The sequence below is a fragment of the Chanodichthys erythropterus genome, chromosome 10 (genome assembly GCF_024489055.1).
Source record: "Chanodichthys erythropterus isolate Z2021 chromosome 10, ASM2448905v1, whole genome shotgun sequence".
In the NCBI taxonomy this organism is placed as follows: Eukaryota; Metazoa; Chordata; class Actinopteri; order Cypriniformes; family Xenocyprididae; genus Chanodichthys; species Chanodichthys erythropterus.
The window spans coordinates 41,690,680-41,716,828 of NC_090230.1; the positions used below are offsets into that span (position 1 = coordinate 41,690,680).

At 36.5% G+C, this 26,149-nt stretch overlaps 2 protein-coding genes across 2 annotated transcripts; one reads left to right on the top strand and one right to left on the bottom strand.

Moving 5' to 3' along the window:
- Positions 1-965: 965 nt before the first annotated feature.
- On the bottom strand, positions 966-16,602 carry map6a (microtubule-associated protein 6a). Its single transcript, XM_067399240.1, has 4 exons — positions 15,574-16,602; positions 7,609-7,822; positions 4,864-5,078; positions 966-1,707 (listed from the first exon to the last, which is right to left on the bottom strand). Exons 1-4 carry the CDS (start codon positions 16,281-16,283, stop codon positions 1,620-1,622), a joined length of 1,227 nt encoding a protein of 408 aa, XP_067255341.1. The 5' UTR covers positions 16,284-16,602; the 3' UTR covers positions 966-1,619.
- A 1,716-nt stretch (positions 16,603-18,318) lies between these two features.
- mogat2 (monoacylglycerol O-acyltransferase 2) lies at positions 18,319-25,778 on the top strand. The gene is made up of 6 exons (XM_067399241.1): positions 18,319-18,476; positions 19,044-19,222; positions 22,219-22,423; positions 23,681-23,855; positions 24,394-24,593; positions 25,176-25,778. Exons 1-6 carry the CDS (start codon positions 18,383-18,385, stop codon positions 25,328-25,330), a joined length of 1,008 nt encoding a protein of 335 aa, XP_067255342.1. The 5' UTR covers positions 18,319-18,382; the 3' UTR covers positions 25,331-25,778.
- Positions 25,779-26,149: the final 371 nt, after the last annotated feature.

Here is a 26,149-nt window from a genome sequence, read left to right on the forward strand (position 1 = left end):
TTAGCTTGTTTGCTGTACACCTTTGTCACATAGCACCTTTTAGACATTGTTCTGTTTTTTGTTAAAAGTCAGAAATGACAATGAGGCAGCTTCACCTAATACAAATTCAATGGAGAGGGTTGGATTGTTTTTACCCCTGGTGGGTGTGGTTTTCAAATTTTGAAGCGTTTCTCTATATGTCAAACTTTTGTATTCAACAGAAGAAAGAAAGTCATACAGGTTTGGAATGACACAAGGGTGAGTAAATGATAACATAATTTTTGTTTTAGGGTGATCTATTCCTTTAACTCCCAAAGCACAATATCATTATATAGAATCAACCAGACTTCAATCAATCAATCAATAAATCACATCATTAAAGCCAATCATTATAGACTGACACATACTGATCTTTCAAGGACTATTTCAGTCTATTCAGGATGGGATATCAATCGTTTCTCATTTTTACGTACATCTATGATACTTGGTCCTGGAATAGGAGACTGCATCTTTTACTACTTTGCACATATGAGACACTGAAAGCTGCAATATATCAGATTCACTCAAGATGCAAACATATATTTCTCAACTCTCAGCTGACAGCAATATGCACAACCATAAAGATGCCAGTACCTATTCCAGAGCCTGACACATAAAATATGAGAGTCGAAAAACCAAACATAAACCATAAACATCAGAATAGTTCTCTTCCATGTGGATTCGACATCTATGACAGCGACAGAGAGACAGACAGAAGGACAGAGGAGAAATGATACAGATGCACCTACCATCGTGTCCCCAAACCCTCCCACATCTCAACAAAATGAACCACGACACCTCTGTTTCTGCGTTTGCATTTATTAATTTCAATAAATATGAGCAAGCAAGAGAGAAATCACAATTCACATCATCACAGTTAAATCTGAGGCCCTTTCATATAACATTGTTTTTTTTTTCTCTCTCCTTTTTCAGGATGCATGGACTATAGATAGCACCTGTGCTAAGCACACACACACACACACACGCACACACTCACTGGACATGTACAACCCCGCTAGCTTTTCCTCCTCTGTCTCCCCAGGATACCATCCCTTAATTCCCACATTATATTAGCACAGTAATTGAGTCACCAAAGGCTGCAAAATACAAGAAAAGGCCCTCACCCTGTGGCGTAGTCAGCTTCAGAGCACAGCACTGAAGAGAATGGGCTACATGAGGCTGTATGCTATAGCCAGACTGAAGAAATGAATACTTTCATTTATTAAATTCTGGAACTTTGTGTTAATTTCCACATCAATTGACTGGATTTGAAGCCTGTATATAATATATTTCAGGTTTTAATAATGCCTTATAATATGTAATATTTTCATAAATAATGGTAAACAGTTTTAATACATTTCAACTGCCTTTATTTTACATGGTATGTGGCAACTGTGAGTTCACAGTTCATTATCAATGAGATGTAACAGAACCACTGCGTCACTTGTCAAGCTTGTTTATTATAGTCGGCATGAAATGGAAGTTGTGATAGTCTTTTCTTCTTTGACGTATATCCGAGTAAAACAGCATCTCGAACAAGAACAAATGTAGGGCGGGACTTGAGTTTGTCCATCGGGAACTGTTTGGATGGTTGTTGTTTGCTATTGCTGTGATCTCATGTGATTGACAGGTTGTCCTGTCTTCATGCCAGTAAAAACGTCATCAGAGAAGAGAAGAGATGAGATGACGCTGCAGGAGGGAGGGGAAGTTTTGATTAAAGATTATAAGGTCACATGAATTTAAAAAAAAATTATTGTGCATGTTATAATAAATACGGCAATATTCCATAACAAAGTAAGAATTGTCCATTTTGATTTCATGGTGACTTTAAGAAGAATACCACCACTTTGTTGTGCATTACTGATAGCGCCACACACCGCAAAAGATAAAAAGATCCTAGCTGAATTTGGAATAGCATACTACCCTTACTATTCCTGTCATATAAAGATAATTACTCTTATAAAAATAGTATGATTAGTATACTATTCTGAATTCAGCTTCTATCTTTTGTCTTTGCCTATGTAATTGACCAATCTAGATGACTGTATTTGCAAACAGTCAAAAAGCATTTTTTAAAGGCCCACTTAAGTGCTTCGGAAACCGGAAATGTGCTGACGTAATTTCCACTAAAAGAGGAAGACAGGACGGGACATATCGAACAGCTCCTCTCCTTTTTTGAAATAACCGAAAGCGTTTAATTTATATCACAGCTCAGCCAGAGCTATTGAGCTTGGTAAAACCTCAGTTTCTTTCTAATCTCTAACCATTTATCCCCCAATCTCCTCTATATCGCTTTAAAATATAGCATTCTGTGAAGAATGCAAATGTGTCCGTTACGTCTGTGCTGACTCGTGCATGTGACCCGCTCTGTGATATCGTGTCTCAGACCGGGTGTACTGTGGCTGCTCGCACGACACTAACGTGAAACCAAACTTCATTCGGCTACATGGAAAGCATATTTAAACGGTCTTAAACGTTCCCTAACCCCTATATAGTGCACTATGTGCCATTCACCATTTAGAAATTAGTTAACGTGTAAACAAGTGACCGATTTTAGCCGCGGCTTCAGCGTCTATTTATAATGTAGGGGGCGGGACGCTTTAGATTATAGAGAGCATTTGATTGGTTTTATTTATACAGGCTTCAAGTAAATTTCATCAATCTGGCAATAGTTCACAGACTTACTGTGCACTGATAGGGCAAACAGGACAATGAGATCACATACTTGACATACTGAAAATGGAGAAGACCTCAACGGATGAAACCAGAGACAGAGAGAGGATTTGCAGAGGGGAGGTCCATGATAAAAACAAAACAACTATGCAAAGCATGATCTTACAAAATGCACTTCCATAATGCCAGCAAATAAAGACATTAAGATACCAAAATGAATGTCATTCAGTCCCATGATCTACAACATCTTTAGTTCTTCCATCACAAACTGACATGAATCTACGTCACTGTCATGTCACATGCAAGGAAAATGAAAGCCATGATTATGTGCTGTAACATCAGGCCTGATCAGATTATAAATATAAAAAGGTTTTACTGCCACCACAAAATCATCTCTGAATGAATCAGCATTAAAATTTAAAGGGAGAGTTCACCCAAAAATGACAATTCTGTCATTATATACTCATCCTCGTGTCATTCCAATCTTACAAAGTGTTTGTTCTTCTGTGATGTAAATATTTTTGTCCAGAGTAAATGATGACAGAATTTCTTCCCTTTAAGTTTGCATGAAATTTCCTCTTATACATGTGCATCTTGGGAAAAGGCCTTTTTGGGGCCAACGTTTGAATAAAACAAACAAACATACATAAAGAAATATGACAATGATCATGCAGTCGAGAGTAAACGAACAGCATTCCGAACAGACTGCATTCGACTTACCAATACATCAAGGGACACGTGATAATAAACAGAACAATTAGTTGAGAATACAGGTCATGTCAGTCATTGAACAACAGGAGGGATGCAGGAGCAAACAAAGCAGGAGAAACTCTGGGAAAAGTCATTAATAATTAATATGTTGAATCTGCATTCACAAAAAAGGGGCTTTGATTTTAAAGCTGGCTAATCTATTGACCTTTTGAGTTCCCTTTACTTTTGGGATCCCCCATCTGTCTACCTCGGGGGCTCCCTTAAGGGGGATGGGAAGTGTGATGAAGTGTGAGAAAGAGAAACCGTTGGAGGATAGTGTTAAGGGTTGTGGTCCTTACATTTTTCATGGTGCATAATGGAATATAAGCCCACTAAAACCTCAAAACCAAACAATACAAAAACATGTTTTAGTTTATCTTAGATTTTCTACAGTTTTGTTTTGCACATAAAATCACAGTGGACATCCTATTCTATCCAAAGACAAATTTACAGTACATCTCATAAAGCAATACCATGTTACAGTAATCCAGTTTGTTGTTGGCAACAAAGTGGTCCAAAACAAGGCCTAATTTTAATATGACCTTGACAGATGCCTTTTTGAAGATACTGATATTCCCTTTAAGCTATTTGGAGATATTCTGTTCCTGTTATGATTCAACAACAATTTCATGATGGAATGGTTCTAAAAAATGAGCAAGAAAACAAATAAAATAGTTAAAATAATCAAAGGATCAAAGTGATTTGACATCACTTGGGAGCTTTAGGGTGTTTGACTACATAAAACAGGCAAGGCAAGCAGGAAATAGATCAATATCGTTTTAAAATCAAAGATGCACATTTATCAAAGATTTTTTGACTGAGATATGGCTTTTATATGTTGCCTAATTTATATAAACATAATTTCAAAAGGTTTAGCGGATACAAATCAGCTTGATTGTAAAACCCTTGATAAATGAAAACCACCAGTCTGTGCATCTGATGGGAAGTAAAACATACTGTGCGTCTAGCCAATGGCTCCATGCAAGATAAGAGCATCCACTAGCCAACCAGTAGAGTGGTTGCCATGGAAACCTCGTCGTGGAGATGAGGAGAGTGGGTGGAGCTATAGTAAATGCAAACGCTTTGATATTACTGGCGAGATTACGAGGCAAAATGGAAGAAAAAAATCAAATTCCAACCCTGCAAATGTTGTAAAAACAGCCCACTGATCTCTCATAGAGAAAGAAAGAGAGAGTAAGACAGAGAGAGAGGTGGCGGGTATTGGAAATACACAGTATAGAATAAAACGAGGTGCATCAGAGAGATAGAGAGAGAGAGAGAGACAGAGAAAGAGAGAAGGGGAAGCAATGGATAGAACAGTAAAGGAATGAGAACCTCTTATTAAATAATTTTGCAGCCTTCGTTCAGCTTTCACCCTTTCAGGAAGAGATTAAATAAGAGAAGAAGTGCAATGGTTTTTACTCTTTCGCCTCAGCCAGTTTGTTGTTGATCTCTTTACTTTTCTCCTTGTCGCCCTGCGCCGCTCTGCTCTCCGGCTGGTTCTCGGAGCTCTTCTTCTTTGAACCGCGCACAGACGTCGCCTGCTTCTCCTTGGACTTCTTCAGCGGTTTGCCAGGTGTGGCAGATGTGGTGGTGCCCTTTTTCGGTTTAGAGCGAGGAAGACTGGTTTTCTCTACCTGTACAAGAAATGAAAAAGCACAAAAATGGTGCATTTACCACCAAAGTATTTTGTTATTCAATGGGAAATAATGTAGGACAGGACTGGGACTGAATGGAAATGTTAGACTACGTTATTTCTGGCTAACATTAAAGGGTTAGTTCACCCAAAAATGAAAATTATGTCATTAATTACTCACCCTCATGTTGTGTCATACCTGTAAGACCTTGTTTGTATTTGGAAGACAAATTAAGATATTTTTTAATAAAATCTGATGGCTCAGTGAGGCCTCCATTGTCAGCAAGATAATTAACACTTTCAGATGCCCAGAAAGGTACTAAAAACATATTTTAAACAGTTCATGTGACTACTGTGGTTCAACCTTAATATTATAAAGCGACGAGAATACTTTTTGTGCGCCAAAAAACAAAATACTGACTTTTCAACAATATCAAGTGATGGCTGATTTCAAAACACTGGTTCATGAAGCTTCGAAGCTTTACTTAAGCTTTTGTTTTGAATCAGTGGTTCAGAGCGCCAAAGTCATGTGATTTCAGTAAACGAGGCTTCGTTACATCATAAGTGTTTCGAAAAAAAGTATTCTTGTCGCGTTATAATATTAAGGTTGAACCACTGTAGTCACTTGAACAGTTTTAAATATGTCTTTAGTAGCTTTCTGGGCATCAGAATGTGTTAATTATCTTTCTGGCAATGCAGGCCTCACTGAGCCATCAGATTTTAAGAAAAATATCTTAATTTGTGTTCTGAAGATGAACAAAGGTCTTGCGGGTGTGGAATGACATGAGGGTAAGTAATAAATTACATAATTTTCATTTTTGGGTGAACTAACCCTTTAATCGTCCCACCCATTTAGCCCTGGGTGTGTTAGCCGAAAAGATATATTATAGGCAGGGAAAGTTAATACATTTGAACCTATGTCCATTTTCCTTCTGTACTGTAACGTACATCTGAGTGAAACGAACTAGTGAAAAAAAAAGGAAAAAAAAAATGTAGGGGAGGGACTTGGATTTATCCATAGGTTGTTGATTGGATGGAGGCAGATCTGGTCAACAGTAAGAAATGGGCAGGGTTTATGTGGACTGATTGACTGGAGAAATTCATCATATGTCACCAGAGAGAAGTTGGTCGTTTCACCAGAAGATTGAGTTATGACATTCTAAGAATTATGAGGTCAAAAATGTTTTGAAAATGAAACATATGCATGGTTGAATTGTTAACAAAAATATTAATAACATGCATTTAGAAAATAGACATCGTGAAATTTCATTTCATGCCGACTTTAAAATAGTCAATTTTAAAGGGATAGTTCACCCAAAAACGAATATTCTGTCATTAATTACTCACCCTCATGTTGTTCCAAATCTGTTAGACTTTCATTCATCTTCAGAGCGCAAATGAAGATAATTTTAATGAAATCTGAGAGCTTTCGGTCCCTCAATAGACAGCTACACAACTGACACTTTGACGCTTCAAAAAGTTCATAAGGAGATTGTAAAATTAATCCATATGAATTGAGCAGTTTAGTCCAAATTTTCTATGGAGACTCAATTGCTTTATATTATGAACAGATTTAATTTTAGGTTTTTATTCACATATAAACACTGATCGTGAACATAAACAGAAGCTCAGTCGAACCTGCTTGACACGTGAGAACAAACCTCTTGCTGAAGCTCAAATGTGCTGCATAACATGAGAATGAACCTCATTGGTTCTCACACGTTAAGCAAACATGGTTGAGCTTCCGTTTATCACAAATGATGAGCTGATGAATGTTTATATGTGAATAAAAGCCTAAATTAAATCTCTTCATCATATAAAGCGTCTCTTCAGAAAATATGGGCTAAACCCCTCAAATCATATGGATTATTTTTACGATCTCTTTATGAACTCTTTGAAGTGTCGAAGTGGTAGTTGCATAGCTGTCTATGGAGGGATAGAAAGCTCTAATTTTGATTTCTTCAAAAAGATCTTCATTTGTGTTACGAAGATGAATGAAAGTCTTACGGGTTTGAATAGGGTGAATAATTAATGACAGAATTTTCATTTCTGGGTGAGCTAACCCTTTAAAATTTTGATTTCACATTGTTAAGACCACACATAGATTTTTATGATTAAAAAAAAATCACTTTTGATCATACAGTTTTGGACACATACTGACCTTAAAACATGCACTGTTAGCAAAGATCCTAATTAGCCAGAACTGACTCTGATGCTAATATAAAGCAAGTCAGAACAGTTCAACATAATGAAAGAAAGCGCTGATGCTGATTCGATGCCAAGAAAAGACACTCAATGCCTGAGGCCAAAGTTATGTCAAACTACTTTGAAAAAGTACTGCTGAGAAAAAAAAACTGTTGTTCAGTTATTTTCCAGCCATTGAGCACATAAATTGCTGACATAAAGTTACTGAACCCAATAATTGATTTCCAACCTTCTGCACCAAGAACAACAAGAAAGTAACCCATAGTGCTCAACCCCTAATCTGAATATTGTGTAGTTTTTCTTAACTTCTACACACAGGCTCTTACCTTACTGCTCTCTCTATAAGGTTCATGGTACAGTGTGCGTATCCTCCTCCTCTCCAGGGCCTTGTTGTCATCAGGCTGCAGATTGCCCTGGTAGCCCCTGTAGGTGGCGCTGTAGCTAGTCTCCAGAGCAGTTCTCTCATCGGGAATCTTATACTGAGACTGGGCCCTGGTGACCTTCACAGATTTGACATCTGTGTAGGCTTTGAACTCATTCCTAACATTAGGAAACAGATAACATCACAAATTATTGGAAAATTGAGTGTAGTGGGTGATTCATACCACACATATCGAATTTCAAGACCACACTGTGAATCCAGAAAGGTATAACACTGAAATATTATACTTAAAATGAGTAGTTTATTGGCAAAAGATTTTTTTTTTCTTTCAGGCTTGAGTTTCACAGCCGTGAACTATGATTTGCCACTTGCTAGTCCACAGAAGGTGGGGGGTGGACATTCTCATTCTAGAGAGCATTTGATTGGATTAACAATACAAGTCCAAGATGAGTCATCGATATTTTTGATCCATTTTTTCTCCTGTACAGAAATGTATATTTTAAATTCTTATATCTGCTACAAGTTACATTGTCAAAGTTTAGAAGTACACTAGCATATAGTAGATTACCTCAAATCTAATCTACATAGATTAGAAACAAAACTTTAAAGGTTTAGTTCACCCAAAATTAATTACTCATCCTCATGTTGTTCTACACATATTTAAAACTACAGTGATTCAACATTAATGTTATGAAGCGGCGAGAATACTTTTTGTGCGCCAAAAAACAAATTAACAACTTTATGACAATATCTAGTGATGGGCGATTTCAAAACACTGCTTCATGAAGCTTCGAAGCTTTACAAATCTTTTGTTTCGAATCAGTGGTTCGGAGCGTGTATCAAACTGCCAAAGTCATGCCCCCCCAGTGGTGAACAATTGAAATTTCGAAACACTTATGACGTAACAAAGCCTCATTTACACAAGACACAACAATGACTGTATACAGAACAATTATTTGGTAAGGCTATATATAGACACTGCAGTATAGATCTACATTGATATACAGCCTCCATAATGCAGAGATTTCCCTCCATCTGCATCACAGCAGAAGAGAGATTTTCTTGAGGCAGTGGGCACTTCTTTTGGATGAGTAATGAGTCTTTATTCACGGAGATGACAAAGACAAATGGTATATACTTCACGGGTATGTGCATTGCAGATTACCCAACATGCAACTTATCCGCAGTACATCAAACACACATGCACACATACAGACAGAAATCACTGAGAGCAGCACAAAACAGAAGTCTAAGAGTAACTCTGTTCACCTAAAATCATTTAAAAATAGAATGATTCGCAAATGAATCACTTCAGATCGATTTGTGAACTGGTTTTAATGATTTAATGATCTTATGTTACAAAAAAATTTTAGCTAAAGAAGTATGGAACATTGGATATTATCCACTAAATACATTTACATGACTTTAAAAGATTTCTATTAATTTTCATTACTTTTCCAGGCCTGGAAAACATAATTTCAAAATGCCCTTATTTTTGACCATGGGAACCCCGCCTCTCTCTTTCTGTTTGATTCTGTAACATTACAACCTCAGAGAGGCAGACTGATTGAGTAGGTTTGATAGAACAGAAAAGTGATGGGAATGTCAGGCAGGGTGAACCATTATCATACCATTAGATCAATTAGTTGCTTAGCTTGCATGAACAAGAATCAAATCAATACCTCTTTGTATGAGACAGAATCAACCATTCTGACATATTAAGATTAGGTTTAAAAAAGAACTGAGCACATTTGATATCACAGACTGTTCTACTGGAGATAAGATTAGATAAGATTACTGGATCAAACTCCTTTACAGTCAGAATGAGGAAAAATTCTAAACAGAAAAGGCCTTTTATTATGTGAACACCAAGCTGATGAACAAAGTCATGGGACAGCATGTGGGGGAACATTATTAACCCCCTCCAAGAAAATAAGAGATGTGAAAATCACATCTCATGTCTCATGCCATGAATTATAAAGGAATATTTTGGGTACTATACAAGGGACTCTCTATCAACAGCACTAATAGCAGAAAAAAAGACAGCGGTGATCCTAGAGGAAAAGTTGCTCAGAATGAGGAGTTCTACCATGTGGTATGAATGTCGTGGGCATGCGCGAAAAATCATGCGATACACCATGTTTTACGCATGTGAAAAACACAAAGGCATTGTTTGATAGCCTTGCCTGATAGCCGCTCAAAATTCAGTGGCTGATGGCGGACATGTTTTTCAAGATGCGTCAATGTCCACATTAGGGCTGACCGATATATCGCATGCGATTATCACGCGCATTTCGTCAGTAAAGCCGGTTCCCTGATTGCCGCTAAATCGCCATCACCTGCTTTCAAATGGAGCGGCATTTAATAGACAGAACCGCAATATCGCGTTCATTATCGATGGCGATTCATCTGCGATATAAACGCGATATTGCGTGGCTTGTCAGTGAACTACTTCTCTGTCTATTGAATGCCGCTCCATTTGAAAGCAGGTGATGGCGATTTAGCGATCCACCCACCTCGAAAGTTTTGGCGGACTTTAGGGATTGTGATTTGAAATTTCAACTTTTTTTTTAATAACTATTGACAATCAGACTTCAGAGAATCTCGCTGCACTGGTTTGGTTCAGGAGTAATGAGCCATTTCATACTTTTGACCGCTGTAGCGCCCCCGTCAGGCCAATCGGGGTGAGCCTTGGTGAACCCATAATAAAAAATAAAATAAAAGTAATTTCTACAACAGAATTTTATTAACAGTGTTATTTTAGTATACTTAATATACTATTATAGTATTTCTTAAAATTTTTAGCTTTATTTTTATATTTTCAGTTATTTTAATTTTTAGTTTAAGTTTTAGTACTTAAGCTTATTTTAATTATAGTTAAGGCAACATTTCTCTTTCTTACTTACGTTTTTTATCTAATATTTATATTTTATTTGATTTCAGATTTATTTCAATTAACAAAACAATAAACAACAACAACAACTCTGGCTATTATTAAACATACATGTTGTTTTGAACTTTTAGATACATGCATTGAGAGTTTGACTATAATATTGTGTCTAGTGTTTTGATTTAATGTGAGGCCTCCCTTCTCTCCCTGTTGAGAACACAGGGGAAAAGAAAGCGAAAAGAAAGAAGTGAAAGTTGTTACATAAGACAAATGAAGTCCAGTCAGAATGCTAGAAAAGGCAGCACAAAGGCAGCTTATAGAAGTCCAAGGCCACAGGCAGCAAACACTCACAGGACAAACATGAAAGAAGAAGGGGGAGGAGTCAGAGTTTATACAGCATAAATAAAGCAACACACACATATAAAATGAGACTGAATGAGAAAGACATGAAGACAGAGAGAGAAGGTTTTACACACATACAATTGGACTGCCAACAATGAGCTTAGTGTGCTTATTGTAAATCAGTGCTTGGTACCAGCTGTCAAATCATTCATTTGATAAATGACATCAACACTGTGCTACAATGTTGTTTTACACCTACTTATCTTCTTATTAATCTAGCAGAATTAATTTAATGGAAAATCACAATATTTATTTAAATGAGCTCACACATTAAATTAACTGTTGACATCAAAAGTCATCTGTATATTTGAGCATACAGTGAGGTTGATGCCTCTTCTTCTCCCCAGGCATTGAGCTTTTGTGAACAGCCGTCACTATGGTGATATGCTGGCACTAGAGAATTGTGTGGTGGGGCGCCAGAGCAGCGCATCATGGGTAGGGCTTGGCACATTGGAGTAATGTGGTGTTTAACAGAAGCATGTAAAGCTGTTTTGCTTTTTACTTGGATCCAAAAACAACATCCTGATTATTTTAATGCAGTCTAGACCTGTCAGATGTCAACACAGTGCCTGATGCTACCAAACATAGACAGTGTATTTGAATGAATCAAAACTGATTCCTTCTATTTAATCCTCAAGCACTGAAAACAATTAGTGCAATTGCTAAGTTTGATTTTCAATGTAAGTTCTTATTCTAGCAACAGACTTGCTCTCAAATAGGTCCAGATCAATAGGTTTCCTCCACCATGTGCATTATCTTTCTGCTGTTCCTCCAGCATGACATATTTCTTCTGACATTCACTTTGGACTCCAAGTGAATCCCAATGAGATTAGCCGTGTAATACTGCCCTGTAAGGCAAAACTCTCTCTTATTTTTCTCTCTCGCTCTCTCTCTCTCTCTCTGTCTTTGCTGCTTCTTCTGTTATTGATTCTAGTGTTTGAATGGTTACAGTGCCTTCAATTACTGCACAAGGAAGGAAAAGCATAAAAAGTATGTTTATTAACTGCATTATTCTGTACAATGTTTATTGCACAAATGTACTTTAATTGACTAAGAAATCACTGATGGAATACAGGAAAGGCAAATAATTTATTTAATTATTTAATTAATTATTAATTCATTAAAATACTTTTTTTATACCCTATACTAAATATGATCAGCGGAGTGTTATTTTAGTAATTGTTTGTGATTTTTTTTATTATTTCTATTTAGCTTTAGTTCAAAGGCGCAATTATAAAAAAAAAAAAAAAAGTCCATTACATTATTCTGCGTGCTTAAGAAGATGTGCAAATTTCATTTAATAATACTAAACTTTTTTTAATCTAATATTTATATTTTATTTCATTTCAGATTTATTTCAATTAATAAAAATATTTTTGAATAATTTTATGGTACGTTTACACAACAACGTTGTACTAAAATTGGAAATTTTTGCGTTTTCGAAAAGTTTGTGTATAGACTAAAATTGCTGCATTATGAATGCCAGGCCAGTAGTTGGCGATGTCACTTTGTAAAAAACACTACATCCCTTTAGACTGAACACATAATAGCTGTGTTTCTTTTCATAGGCTGCGTCCTCCGAGGGTCACATTTGTCGGCCGAATACGTCTCATTTAAGAAAAGTGACCATTAGATTGCTAAGTTAGAAAGAAATTACAGTATTGTACACTTCACGAGGAATAACAGTCAATTTTATTATGGTTACTTTTCTTAAATAAGACATTCTTGATGCAGCCTCCTAATGAGACGGAGCTACTATATATGCGCATGAAGTCACCATTTTCACAAATTTGTGTTTGTGTAGTTTACATGGAGATAATAACAGTATTGTTTTCAAAAACGTGCACTTAAAAAAAGTTTTCAGGCCTCTAAAATGCTGTTGTCATGTAAATTAACAGCAAAAATGCATAAAAGGTTTTCCATTTTTGTCATGCAAAAGACCTCTTAGTCTTAGTTATTTATAACAACACTGTATCAGAGGTATGGTGTGCTATTTTAAAGTCAACAATAAAAAAAATAAGAAACAAATACCAACCCTAAAATAATGAAAAAATAAAAAATAACTGCTAAACACTTAAACTGCAAAAATCTCTCAGCATTTCCAAGATTTTGTGCACAACTAATATATCGTACAGAGATAAATTGCAGACCAAAGCATATTGATCTGCAGGGAGTGAAAGAGAAGATAAATGAAGGAAGCAACTTCTTCTCCACTGCATCCTGTCAAGGCACACCTGTGATTTCTCTGACTCAAAATAAAACACCACAGAATTATTTTGCAGGCTTCTTACAGTAACATGACCATTTTTTTTATATATCCGGTTTCATCATCTTAAGCCCTGTCACTGCTTTGTAGCATGACAAGGCAAAAAAGCAAAACTCAGGACTAAGATTAAGTCAAAGTAATCCTGAGCTTTTCAGTTTAAAGAATCACACTATAACAATTCATGCATGCACTCACACAAACTCAACTGATGACTTGTGTATTTTCCTCCTAGTCAAGAAGAAAAAAGCCTGCCCTGATGCACCACAAGGCATTTTTTAGATTAAAATTCTCACTCAACAACTAACCAGCCTAATATATTCATATATTCTTAATGCAGAGTAAATTCAACACATATACATTGTTTCCATTTCCATTTAAAAAGCTCAATCTTGTTCAGATGCACAAATTAGAAATTTGCAAGCGCACATGAATGAGGGGGCGAATTATGGACAAATTGCCACCTGTCAGTTAAACACAACTACTCAACAATGACAATGACAGACTTTTGAATTGAGATCCAGATCCCAAATCTGAGAACTTTCTTTCTTTACACATTTATTGTTCACTGTTTGCAATAAAAAAAAATGATTGAAAGGGAACTGAATACCATGCAGAACCAGGAACAGCACAGCACTATACAAACTTCAGCTCCATCTGTTTTAGACAAAGACAGGCAAATAAAAGCAAATGAAAAAGCAGTTTTATATTCTAGCTGGGAAACAAAAGCTTATTTTAGGGTGCTCTCTGAATCCCACAAACCCCACAATTTAACACCACGTTCACAACAAATGGAACAACTCGAATTTCTACAATTCACTCACTGCCCTCGCTTTGCCCTAAAGCTAACCCTGAAGAAAATGAAAGCCTTTTCCAAAAACAGCTTCTGTTCCAGTGCTCTCCTGCCCCCTGCATGTCCTGCCATCTGTAGGTGTTGTTAATACAGCATACGCAAGATTTAACCCACAGCTGACCTCCATTTTATGACCTTTTTCACTCCACAACATTTTTTCTGCAATGGTACTGATGTCTATTGCTTTTATACTAAACTAATTATCTTTAATATCCCCTAACCCTTAACACATTGTCCAATAAGACATCATTTAGTATTATTTAGATAGCCTAGTCCAAAGTGTCTTTGTATTTAGTATCATTGAGAGGGGATTTGGTCCCCCTCACACATATATTCATGTATAGATTCAATGCCAGGTATAACATAACCCCTACATGTGCCAGTTGTTGGTATGCTGTTTGGCTCTGCCTTTCCTTTTTGCCAGAAGTTTCCTCCCTAAATCTGCCTCAGAATCCCTGTACAGCTGCAGTTCTCAACCTTGAACACCACTGTAAAGATAAGATACCCATGGTGCTTCTGCTGTACGTTGCTAGTTTCCAAGCTTTTTTATTTACAGTAACTTGGTACAGTATGTAAATATATTAAAATTATTATATAACATAAACCATTATAATTATTATATAATAATATTATTAATTATATATAAAAATTATTTTAGTTATACATAATAGTTATATATACTTTTATATAATTATTACAATTATTATAAATCATGTAGATTAAATTCCAAAGGACTTTTTTTTTTTTTTTTACTGGCAAACAGCAGTTTCTACCCAATAAAATATTTTGGAGCTTGGCATAATTAGAAAATTACATTCATTATCAAAATGTCCATGTCTTAAAGGGTTAGTTCACCCAAAAATGAAATTCTGTCATTAATTACTCACCCTCATGTCGTCCCTAATTTTTAAGACTTTGTTTATCTTTGGAACAGAAAAGAAGATCTTTTTGATTTATCCGAGAGCTTTTTGGACTAAATCGATGGATCCATTTGGATTCGTTTTACGATCTTTTTATGAACTTTTTGAAGCGTCAAAGTGTCAGTTGCGTAGCTGTCAACAGAGGGACAGAAAGCTCTCAGATTTCATTAAATAGATCTTCATTTGTGCTCCAAAGATGAACGAAAGTCTTACAGGTCTGGAATGACATGAAGATGAGTAATTAATGACAGAATTCTTATTTTGGGGTGAACTATCCCTCTAAGACTTTATTCATTTACATGACCATTCCAGGTTTAGAAATCACATTTTTAAAATTAGACTACATCATATATCCAGGTTTTCCAAAACTTGGGAATTCTAGTTCTTCAAAGAAAAAAAGAAAGAAAAACAGCTGTAAATGGGGTGAATTCAAATAAAAATATCATGATTTTTTAACTTATTTTAAAATTTGTTTTATCTTATTTTATATCATTTTAAGTCATCCCAAGGGCCTCCTTGGAAGTTTGAGGGCCCTTAGTGGAAAATCACAACTGTACATTAATAATCAGCCATGGGCCTACCTGTAGGAGCTGCCAGAGGTGACTTCTTTTTTGATCTGCCGGTTGAGGGCATCCACAGCTGCCCTCCCTTTTCCCTCTGTAGTGGTGGCATCCCCTACGCTCTGCCCATCCAACTTCATGTCAGCTTTGCTTTCAGAAGCCATGGTCACTTTCTTGGCTTGCCTCTTTTTCCTTCCACTAGACAGGATCTCCTTCTCTTGCACCTTGTCAGCAATCTGACTCTTTTCCACCCCAGTGTCCATCATCTCTGTGTGTTTGGATCTATCAGGGATGCGCTCATTGCCCACTGAGATGGTCGGAGAGGGCTTGGGGATCCAAGGATGATCTCCCCTCTTTGGGATAGGCCAGGCTTTGTAGTCCTTCTGATACTGGGTCTCGTTGTTAAAAGGGATCTCAGGGCCATGATACTCGTTCTTGGGCTTGCAGCTGGGCTCCGGGCGAACATTCCAGTGTTTAAAGTCCTGGCGCATCACAGATCCGCTGATGTTCTCATCCCGGGCTGGAGGTCCTTTGGTCACCGCGTCGTGGTCGTTGTGAAGCGGCTGCGTTTCTATGGCGACCTTCTGCGCGGGCTGCTGCAGGTGAAGATGCTGCATTTCGGACACGTCCGAGTACTTGGTGAAAACCAACGGCACCGCAATGTCGGCCTTGTCCAGCTGGTTCCAGAACCGAGCCATACAGCAGGCTCTGGAGATACAGGGCCATGCCATGATGGTTTGCCAACGTCTTACCTTCTGTTATGCCAATCTCTTCCTTTCCCCGAAGCTGTTTTGTATTCAGTTTGTGGAACTAAACGCGCTCGCGAGCCTCGCGGGAGATACGCTACACAAAATGTCTGATTCGCAATGTTTTTCCTTAAAACGATGTTGTCAAAGATGACAGGACACAAATACACTCTAAAAGATGCATTACGGGTTATTGAGGGGTTTAATCTGTGGAATATTCTGGTTTAGCTCCGTCCTGATCCCCTTGCGCTCGTTACAATACGAGAATTTGTGAAGACACAGCAGCCCCTCCTTCCCGCGCGCCTCCTCCGCTCAGCATCCATCGAGAGGAGCTGAATCACCTGCCACTGTCATCATCACGCAACGTCTGCAATGGGCGGGACCGCGCTCAATTCCCCGCCCACTAAAGTAGAGTCCTGAAGACATAATAGCTGTTGGAAATGATGTAAGAGATGCTCAAAAATAGTTAAAACATGTTATATTATTATTATTATTATCATCATCATCATATATAGGCTATAAGTTTGTGGTCGGTAAAAATTTTAAATGTTTTTGAAAGAAGGCTTTTATGCTCAGAAAGGCTGCATTTATTTGTGCAAATATACAATAAAACAGTAATATTGTAACTATTATTGCAATTTAAAATAACTGTTTTCTATTTTAGTTTATTCCTGTGATGGCAAAACTGAATGAATTTTCAGCAGCCATTACTCCAGTGTTCAGTGTCACGTGATCCTTCAGAAATCATTCTAATTGCTCAAGAAACATTTCTTATTAATGTTGAAAATGATTATGCGGCTTAATATTTTTGAGAAAACGTATACTTTTCAAATTCATTTGAAATATAAATCTTTTGTAACATTATCAGTGTCTTTTCTATCACTTTAATCAATTTAATGCATCTTTGCTTGAATGACACTTAAAGGGTTAGTTCACTCAAAAATGAAAATAATGTAATGAATTCCTCACCCTCATGTCGTTCCACACCCGTAAGACCTTCGTTCATCTTCGGAACACAAATTAAGATATTTTTTTATTAAATCCGATGACTCAGCGAGGCCTGCACAGACAGCAATGGTACTTCCTCTCTCAAGATCCATAAAGGTACTAAAAACATATTTAAATCAGCTCCTGTGAGTACATTGGTTCTACCTTAATACTATAAAGCGACGAGAATATTTTTTGTGCACCAAAAAAACAAAATAACTACTTTTTAACAATATCTAGTGATGGCTGATTTCATAACACTGCTTCTTGAAACGCCAAAGTCACGTGATTTCAGCAGTTTGGCGGTTTGATACGCGATCCGAATCACTGATTAGACTCAAAAGATTCATAACGCTCTGAAGCAGTGTTTTGAAATCGGCCATCACTAGATATTGTTAAAAAGTCGGGGTTTTTTTGGCACACAAAAAATATTCTCGTCGCTTTATAATATTAAGATAGAACCACTGTAGTCACATGAACTGATTTAAATATGTTTTTAGTACCTTTATGGATCTTGAGAGATGAAGTATTATTGCTGTCTATGCAGGTCTTGCTGAGCCATCAGATTTCATCAAAAATATCTTATTTTGCGTTCCGAAGATGAAAAAAGGTCTTACGCGTGTAGAACGACATGAGGGTGAGTAATAAATGACATTATCTTAATTTTCGGGTGAACTAACCCTTTCAAATCAGTAGTTCAGCTACATTCTAATATGTGAGTAAAGGTTTTATGGCATTTCATAAGTATTTAATTGTATTGTAAAGTATTTAAATGAAGATTATTACTTAGGCCTAATATAAAATGACATCATGAGCATGTCAGGACTCACTCAAAAGCTACTTTTTTTTGCATTAATCAATTCTTTTCATGCACATATTGTAAGGCCTAATTTTGCACAGCTCTTTGCCTCTGGGGTCAAAAGTCTCACTGGTGTAATATCAAGGTATTCTTGGGTGATAATCCTATCACTTGCAGTGTATGATCAGATAAGGTGGTAGTAGATGAAAGGACAAGCCAAGACATGGTGTCAGACTTTGACCTCCGAGTGGAAGATCTCTCAGCCTTGCGCCGGCTCTTGCCGTCTTCTGGTTTAGACATGAAGATTTGTTTTGCTCCGGCTGATGTGCCTTTGGTTAGGAGGATCCAGACTGCTGTCGTATTGCAGTGGGTCTTCTCTTTCCTGGCCCTCGGTAAGTGCACGCTTTCATTACTTTTATTTTTAGTGTCATTAATTTTTAAAGCCATTAATTGTTGACCTTGATTGAGATCTAATCACAGATCTGTATTCTGTATTCTTACACATATTGCAATAGGTAAATTATTTTATTTTTTAAAGTAATTATATATACTTAAATTATCAGTTTTAAAGTTAAACATTCAAAAAGTGCTGCTCCTTTAAGAAATTAGATGCATTTAGATACAGTTCTATAAATTGTGCAGTTTCATGCTGATTTGTGATTTATCCATTGGCTCTCATGTTTAAAAGGAATAAAAGCTGATATCAAGAACATAACCTCACACAAAAGCCTCTTTCTTGAAAACACATCACTAGGTTTGGAAAAAGTGGGGAAAAGGTATTTAAGCAAATGTATTTTGTTGTATGTGACTGTGCAGGCCTTGATCAAAGCACCAACATACTGTAGTTCAAAACCTCCAGGTCAAAGTCTTAAGTTGGAAAGATCCTGATTGTAAAGGTATTTGTGCTGATGTCTGTGCATTTGTGCATCCTGTATGTTTATTTTCTGTCATTTTTGCAGCCCCCTGCTGTATTGTGTTGTTCCTCTTCCTGCTCTTCACTCGTTTCTGGCTCATCAGTGTGCTCTATGCCACCTGGTGGTACATCGATTGGGACACGCCTTCACGAGGAGGTAGAAAAGTGCCCTTTCTGTGCCGTATGCGTGTGTGGGAGTACATGAGAGACTATTTCCCCATAAAGGTGAGTGGGCAGACTTACTGAAGCATGCATAGCAACATTATGTCTTTTGGTTGTTTTGAATTTAAATAGGATCAGAAACAGATATGATACTGTCATATAAGCTACCTTTACTTGACCAGTCTGTTCTGAGATTTAAGGTTTAAACTGTAACCTATTTACATAGGTTACAGAATGGCATTATATATCAACAGTGTCTTCTTTGCTGTCAATCTTTTTGCTGTCTTTGCATCAGTATAATAGGGCTTTTACCAACTGAAACCAACACATTGTTATTACTCCAGGGAGAAAAACAAGGCAAAACCATTTAAATGTACAGATAAACAGTGATTTGCAGGCCCACAGAATGAGTTTTCAGTCTAGTACTGCCATCTAGTGTCTATTCATTGTCTGGAAAAAAGGCACAGCCTACCCACACAAACATGTGTATATACAGATACACATATCATTTTATATATATGTACACTGACTGACCCTAAACTTTACATATATTGTATTTTTTTTAAAGAAATATATACTTTTATTAAATATATTTTAGTATTAAACTGATCATATAATAATAATAATAAGAAGAAGAAATGTTTTTTGAGCACAGAATCAGTATATTAGAATAATTTCTGAAGGATCATGTTACACTGAAGACTGGAATAATGAAAATTCAGCTTTAACATCACAGGAATAAATTGCATTTTAAAATATATTACAATGGAAAATGTATACTGCAGATTTTGTCTGTAAATTTTTTTTTTATTTTAAGTTCTATTTTAGTGGCCAATATCGCTATACTTTGTATTCTCATCATTATTGTTAAAAAAAAAAATTGTCTTAACAGTGAGTGCATCGGCTACATCAAAACAGCACTGATTTGATTAGGATTTCAGGGAAATGTTATCACTCTGGTAATTAAACCGTTGATACACTAATGTCTCTTATCTGTATGTATCTGTCCATAATGACTTTTCACCTTTTGAACAACAGAGAAGGCATGTGGCCTCAGAAGACACCCTGTGTTCAGAGTAAATCGGTAACTGTTAATAATATGGGGGGCTTAAACTCATTCAATAAAAGGGTCATGGCCATGATCTTGAAGAAAGACAAAAATACCCATTTATACCCATCAAAACAACTTAACGTTGAAGGTTAATGATTTAATGTGATTGTAATTATTTTGATTTTGCTTAAAAGGCTATCCATTTCCTTTCATGATTGTTTCAGTTGTTGTATCATGGAAAAAGTGCTCAAACCATTTACTAACAATTGCATTTTTTTCTAAGAAAATTTCCTTTTTGTCAATTCACCATACAATCTTGGTTTGTCCCAGGATTCTGAAGGAGACACAACATCTGACTAAATGCGTCATTAGTATTAAAGAGCCCTTGCTGAAGCTAAACAGAGCATTTGTATTCAGAGTGAATAATTGATTAAGATGAAACCTTGCTTCAACCACCGGTACAAATTTTCCTTATTCAACTTCTTGATTTGAAAGGAGAGCTCGGAGGTCTTGGAATAAGCAGACTTTTGCTTATGCACGTGGATATTGAAGCTGGCATGGTGGAAATTTTGTTACCTTAAAGAAAATGGTGTCTTAGTTTTCAAGAACCTACCTCCACAAGTGCAGTGTTGTTTCATTTCGGTGTGATAGGAATAAATTTGGTCTCTTTTCTTGAGGAACACCCTATGGTGAAAAAACAGCATGTGATTAATTGGGCATTATCAAACTAGGATTTAGAGACATCAATGTTTTACACTCCTAACCTGATAAGACAGTAAATGTCAGCTGTGCAATAAGACCTCTACTTTTTTAATGACCATCCATGCAGCTTTCTTCTGGTTAGTCTCTGGTAGCAATAGAAATGTACATGGTTGTCAGAAAAACACATCTCCGGTGTTAGTAAACAGTAGTTAGTCGAACAGTAGTTCCTTAATAATTAACCCACCCACAGTAGATAGAATACTTATCACTAAACAAAATGGCAGATCCTGGTATATTGAGTGTGGCATAGGCATTCATTCTATGGGTATTATTTTGCCAATAATGACCAGCTGGCTGTACATTATCCTGCTTAGGCCTATTACATGGCTACACTGAATAAGAAGAAGAAAAAATGGTGTAGGATTTACTTGAAAAAAGCTAAAACAATTTCATTCAAAAATTGTTTAATTTTTTAATTTTTTTTTTTTTCAAAGAAGTAACACATTGAATTAAACTTGTGATTTTCAAGTAGATAATGTTGTTTTATATTAATGTTGTATTTTAAATGTATGTGAACATGAAATATTGAGGCTAAGAAAAAAAAAAAAAAAAAAAAACTAACATAGGCTATACAACAAATCGCCAAGAATGCAGCAATTGTTTTCGCGTGCAGCTATGAAGAGCGCCATTGATGGAAAACGTCGAAGGAATAAGTATACCGCTGTGATAAAGTAGGCTACTTATATTTTTCATATTCATTAAATTACTTAAATTCACCACCATTCTCACGGTCGGAGCTCTTGCTTTTGGTGGATGTTGAGGGCAGAATGGATATTGATCACTCAAAGTCTATGAAAACATGTTTCACACTGCAGTGTGCACTTCCGCTTTTCCTTAGAGAGGAAAATTTGTTTTTCTTGGAAAAAGTGTGTTGGTGATTCTGATTCTGGTTCTTAGAACTTCTTAGAACTTTAAAAGCTACAATAATCTACCTCAAACACAAACCAATTCAGTCTGTTTTGACTGTTAATGTTCTGTGTTGTTGGTATAGTTTTAGTATTGTGCTGAAGATTTCAAGTTGGTGATTGGTAATAGTTGGGTATTAGCAGATCCTAGATCAGCGTGAAAGATCATAATAGAACCACATACAGGACTGCACTGCACATGATCAGCACATGATCACTGACCTTTATCAGCTGCCCTTTTAAGAAATGAATGAAACATTATCAAACTTGTTCACATTCTTTCAAATCCTTAAATTATTTTAATTTCTTTACTTTTTTTTTTTTTTTTTTATCTCTATTAGCTGGTGAAGACAGCTGATCTGGACCCTAGGAAGAATTATGTGCTGGGCTTCCATCCTCATGGTATTCTTGTGGCTGGTGCATTTACAAATTTCTGCACAGAGGCAACAGGTTTCAGACAACTCTTCCCTGGGCTGAAAAGCAACCTTCTTATGCTGCCTCTCTGGTTCAGAGCCCCCTTCTTCAGAGACTACATTATGTCTGCAGGTAGAATGGATAGAATACTGTTAATATGTATATTTATTAACATGTGATAAACAAACTTTGTCACACTCTTAGAAAAAAGCCAAGGTGGGTTTTAATGAGGTTCCCGTCCTTCGGATGAGACGTTTATAAAACATCCCAGGGCGAAAAAAAGTATGGGCTTGCATCTGTCCATCTTAGCCTTCTAATCATCCCTGGCATATACTGATTGTCTTTATCACTGTCTCCTCTCCACCAATAAGCTAGTGTGTGGTGGGCGTTCTGGCACAATATGGCTGCTGATGCATCAAGTGCTTTGAGTACCCAGAAAAATGCTAAATAAATGTAACAAATTATTATTATTATTTTTATTTTATATAGAACTCTAGGGTTCTCAGTTTTAAAGAACCCTTTATTGCCAAAAAGGTTCTATAGAAGGAGAAATTGTTGTATTAATGATTGCATGATACTTTTATGTTTAAAGCTGCTGTCCGCAATTTTTGGCCCTCTAGTGGTTAATAAACAGAACTGCATGCGTCTTGCGGAGGAACATTCTAGCCGGAGCTACTTTTCACCTTGTATGTCTATGGCGAGTCACGCAGTTACTGTGATACTCTGCGGCGAGTCCTACCAGTCCGGTCTGAAATAGTCCGAATATAAACACTTATTATAAGTGTACCATAATGATTCAGGGTAAGACAAAAACACGGTTTGGAAAATGGATTTATGTTGTATATTCTCATTATATAATTTTTGTAAATCTTTAACACAAAAAAAGTTGCGGACTGCAGCTTTAATGGATTATTTCTGTTTTATTTTTGTTTCTAGTGGTAAAGTTTGTTTACAAGCTGTTTAATTCATAAAATTTAATCAAAATAAAACTAAATGAATTAAAACTAAATCCATGAAATTATCTCATGATGAGAACCCCCTAAAATTCTATATGAAGTGCCTGACAAAACCATTTAAACCTTCTAAGAGTGAATCTGTAAGATAAAATGCATCATAATATTAATGTTTTTATATTTTGAAGATAAAATATTTTTAATATTTGCATATGGGCAAAAAAAGTGTACAGTCTAAAAAATGCTGGGTTGTTTCAACCCTAATTTGGGTCAAATATGGACAAACCCAACTGTTGTGTTATTTTTTTAAATTCAATTTTTAACCCAACGGTTAGGTTTGTCCATACACAACCCAGCATGTATACAGTGTATAAACAGCATAATTATTTTATTTTATTTTATTTTAAACTTCAACTTTTATGTGCGTGTATTCCAGGCCTGGTTCCATCAGACAAGGAAAGTGCCAGCTATCTGCTCCGGCGGAAGGAAGGTGGGAACGCTGTGGTCATTGCAGTTGGTGGTGCCCCTGAGGCTTTGGATGCCCACCCTGGTGAACACATTGTTCACCTAGCCAATAAGAAGGGCTTCATTAAGCTTGCGTTAGAGCATGGGTAAGCAGCTGCTTTTTCCTGATCATTTAATAGCATATAAGGCTATCCAGCAGCCTCTTGTTGTATTTCTGCCAGTTATTTTTTGCCAGATAGTTCTCTTGAGCAACAGTTGGTCATTTCTGAAATACAAGCTTGTGCAACTTGCAGTTACAAGTAATAGTGCTGAATTTATGGAAAGACTTTGACCTACGCTAAAGAGTTTGATTAAGAAATTGGACATGAAATAAAAGTTAATTGTATATTAACAGTTGTGATCAGGCAGAGTAAAGAACATTTATAATTTATATACATATATTTTGTAACTATTACACTTGTCTCTGGAATACTCGATTCTAAAGTCAGATCTTTTTAATATTTTACATTTAAACTCAAATGAGTGTTTCATGTCTATTTATTAATTCCATTTCTTGTTGGGGTTTATTTTGTGATAATGATTGCATACATTATCTCACATTTTCTCACTTTCTGTGCATGTATTTTATTAACGAGAGCAAAGAATTTTGTTCAAAATCTATATATTTTTTTAAATCTCCTCCAGTGCAGATTTGGTTCCTATATATTCGTTTGGAGAGAATGAGTTATTTGACCAGGTTCAGAACCCTCGTGGCACCTGGCTGCGATATATTCAAGAGCGTCTGCAACGCATTATGGGCGTTTCTCTGCCCCTCTTCCATGCACGAGGTGTTTTCCAGTACAGCTTTGGCCTAATGCCCTACAGAAAGCCTATCAACACTGTTGGTAAGTACAATCAAATATTAGCCAAATATAATCAATATCAGGTCAGGGGTTAGGTGTAAATCAAAGCCATATTATGTGCTAATTTCTTTTTCTAGCCTAACCTAATCAGACGCAATGACCTCTCTTACTTTTCTTAGCCATTTATTTGTTTTACTGTACCAATGCACAAGTCTTATCTGTTACCACTTTTAGCCTATGGTAGCAGGTCCAAACTGTTGCAAAGGCAACCCTAGAGAAATGTGAGACTGTCATATCAGCAAACGTGAGGAGAATCGATTGCTGGGCCTCACATATCTATCTATCTATCTATCTATCTATCTATCTATCTATCTATCTATCTATCTATCTATCTATCTATCTATCTATCTATCTATCTATCTATCTATCTATCTATCTATCTATCTATCTATCTATCTATCTATCTATCTATCTATCTATCTATCTATCTGTCTGTCTGTCTGTCTGTCTGTCTGTCTGTCTGTCTGTCTGTCTGTCTGTCTGTCCATCCATTGCAACACATGCTTTCAAAAATCACTTCACTTTTGTCAATTATGAAGCTAACATATGTATTGTTTCTTTAAGTGGGTAAGCCAATCCCAGTAGAGAAAAACGAGAAACCAACAGCAGAAGAGTTGGATGTGTTTCACCAGCGCTATATGGATGAACTCACCCGCCTGTTCGAGGAACACAAAGGAAATTATGGAGTACCTGAAGACACACACCTGGTGTTCCAGTGAGAGTATCACTGAAACAACTCTGAGTGTGTGTGTGTGTGTGTGTGAGAGAGAGAGAGAGAGAGAGAGAGAGAGAAAGAGACAGAAAGAGAGTATGTAGTTTAGTTTCAGTGGTGTGTTGTGAGCATTTAAAACATAGTTGTTTTGCTATATAACATCAGTTGTTAAAAATAATATAGGCATTCCATTTTCCTGATAAATTACAACATTACAGTTACAATCATTTGGTTGTACTTTAATTTGTAATTTACAGCAGTTCAACATTGCAAAAAATGACTTGTAAATTAAAATTCACATGCTTCATGTTGTAACATCTAGATTAACTGATTCTAAGTCAGAAATATTATGTAAAATAGCAAATGCAACCTGACTTCATTAACTTCACTTCAACTTTTACAGTGTATTTTCTACTGTATGTGCTTTAAAGCACAACAGAGTGTCTGAATAAATCTACACCAGTTTTACTACTCTGTCTTGGTCTTTTTGAATGACTAGTGACACAAAGCCACCAAGTTTCTCCACTTTATCCCAAAAGACGATTGCATCTCTCAGGAGGATTGCAGTGAAACGGTCTCTGGCCTTTACAACATGTGAGACAAAGTTAAGATGAAACCCGTTCATCTAATGATGTAAAATATGAAAGTCTTGACATCAGATAGACATACAAATGCATCCCTGTCCCATGAGAGTATTTTAAGCTTGCACCATCAGTCAGAAACATTTCACAATGCATGCTGGTTTAAAGAAGACTTGGTCATGCCAAAAAGGACAAATTTCTTCACAACCAGGATGACTACACACGTAATGACCATAGGGTGACCA

What these genes read in the sequence shown, in the direction of transcription:
- map6a (XM_067399240.1), bottom strand. Translation starts at nt 16,283, where the DNA reads ATGGCATGGCCCTGTATCTCCAGAGCCTGCTGTATGGCTCGGTTCTGG. An exon ending in CTTATAGAGAGAGCAGTAAG is followed by an intron (nt 5,079 to 7,608) that starts GTAAGAGCCTGT and finishes TTTCTTGTACAG; the next exon opens with GTAGAGAAAACCAGTCTTCC. An exon ending in AAACTGGCTGAGGCGAAAGA is followed by an intron (nt 1,708 to 4,863) that starts GTAAAAACCATT and finishes TCCCTCCTGCAG; the next exon opens with CGTCATCTCATCTCTTCTCT.
- mogat2 (XM_067399241.1), top strand. Translation starts at nt 18,383, where the DNA reads ATGAAGATTTGTTTTGCTCCGGCTGATGTGCCTTTGGTTAGGAGGATC. An exon ending in GAGACTATTTCCCCATAAAG is followed by an intron (nt 19,223 to 22,218) that starts GTGAGTGGGCAG and finishes TATCTCTATTAG; the next exon opens with CTGGTGAAGACAGCTGATCT. An exon ending in AGACTACATTATGTCTGCAG is followed by an intron (nt 22,424 to 23,680) that starts GTAGAATGGATA and finishes CGTGTATTCCAG; the next exon opens with GCCTGGTTCCATCAGACAAG.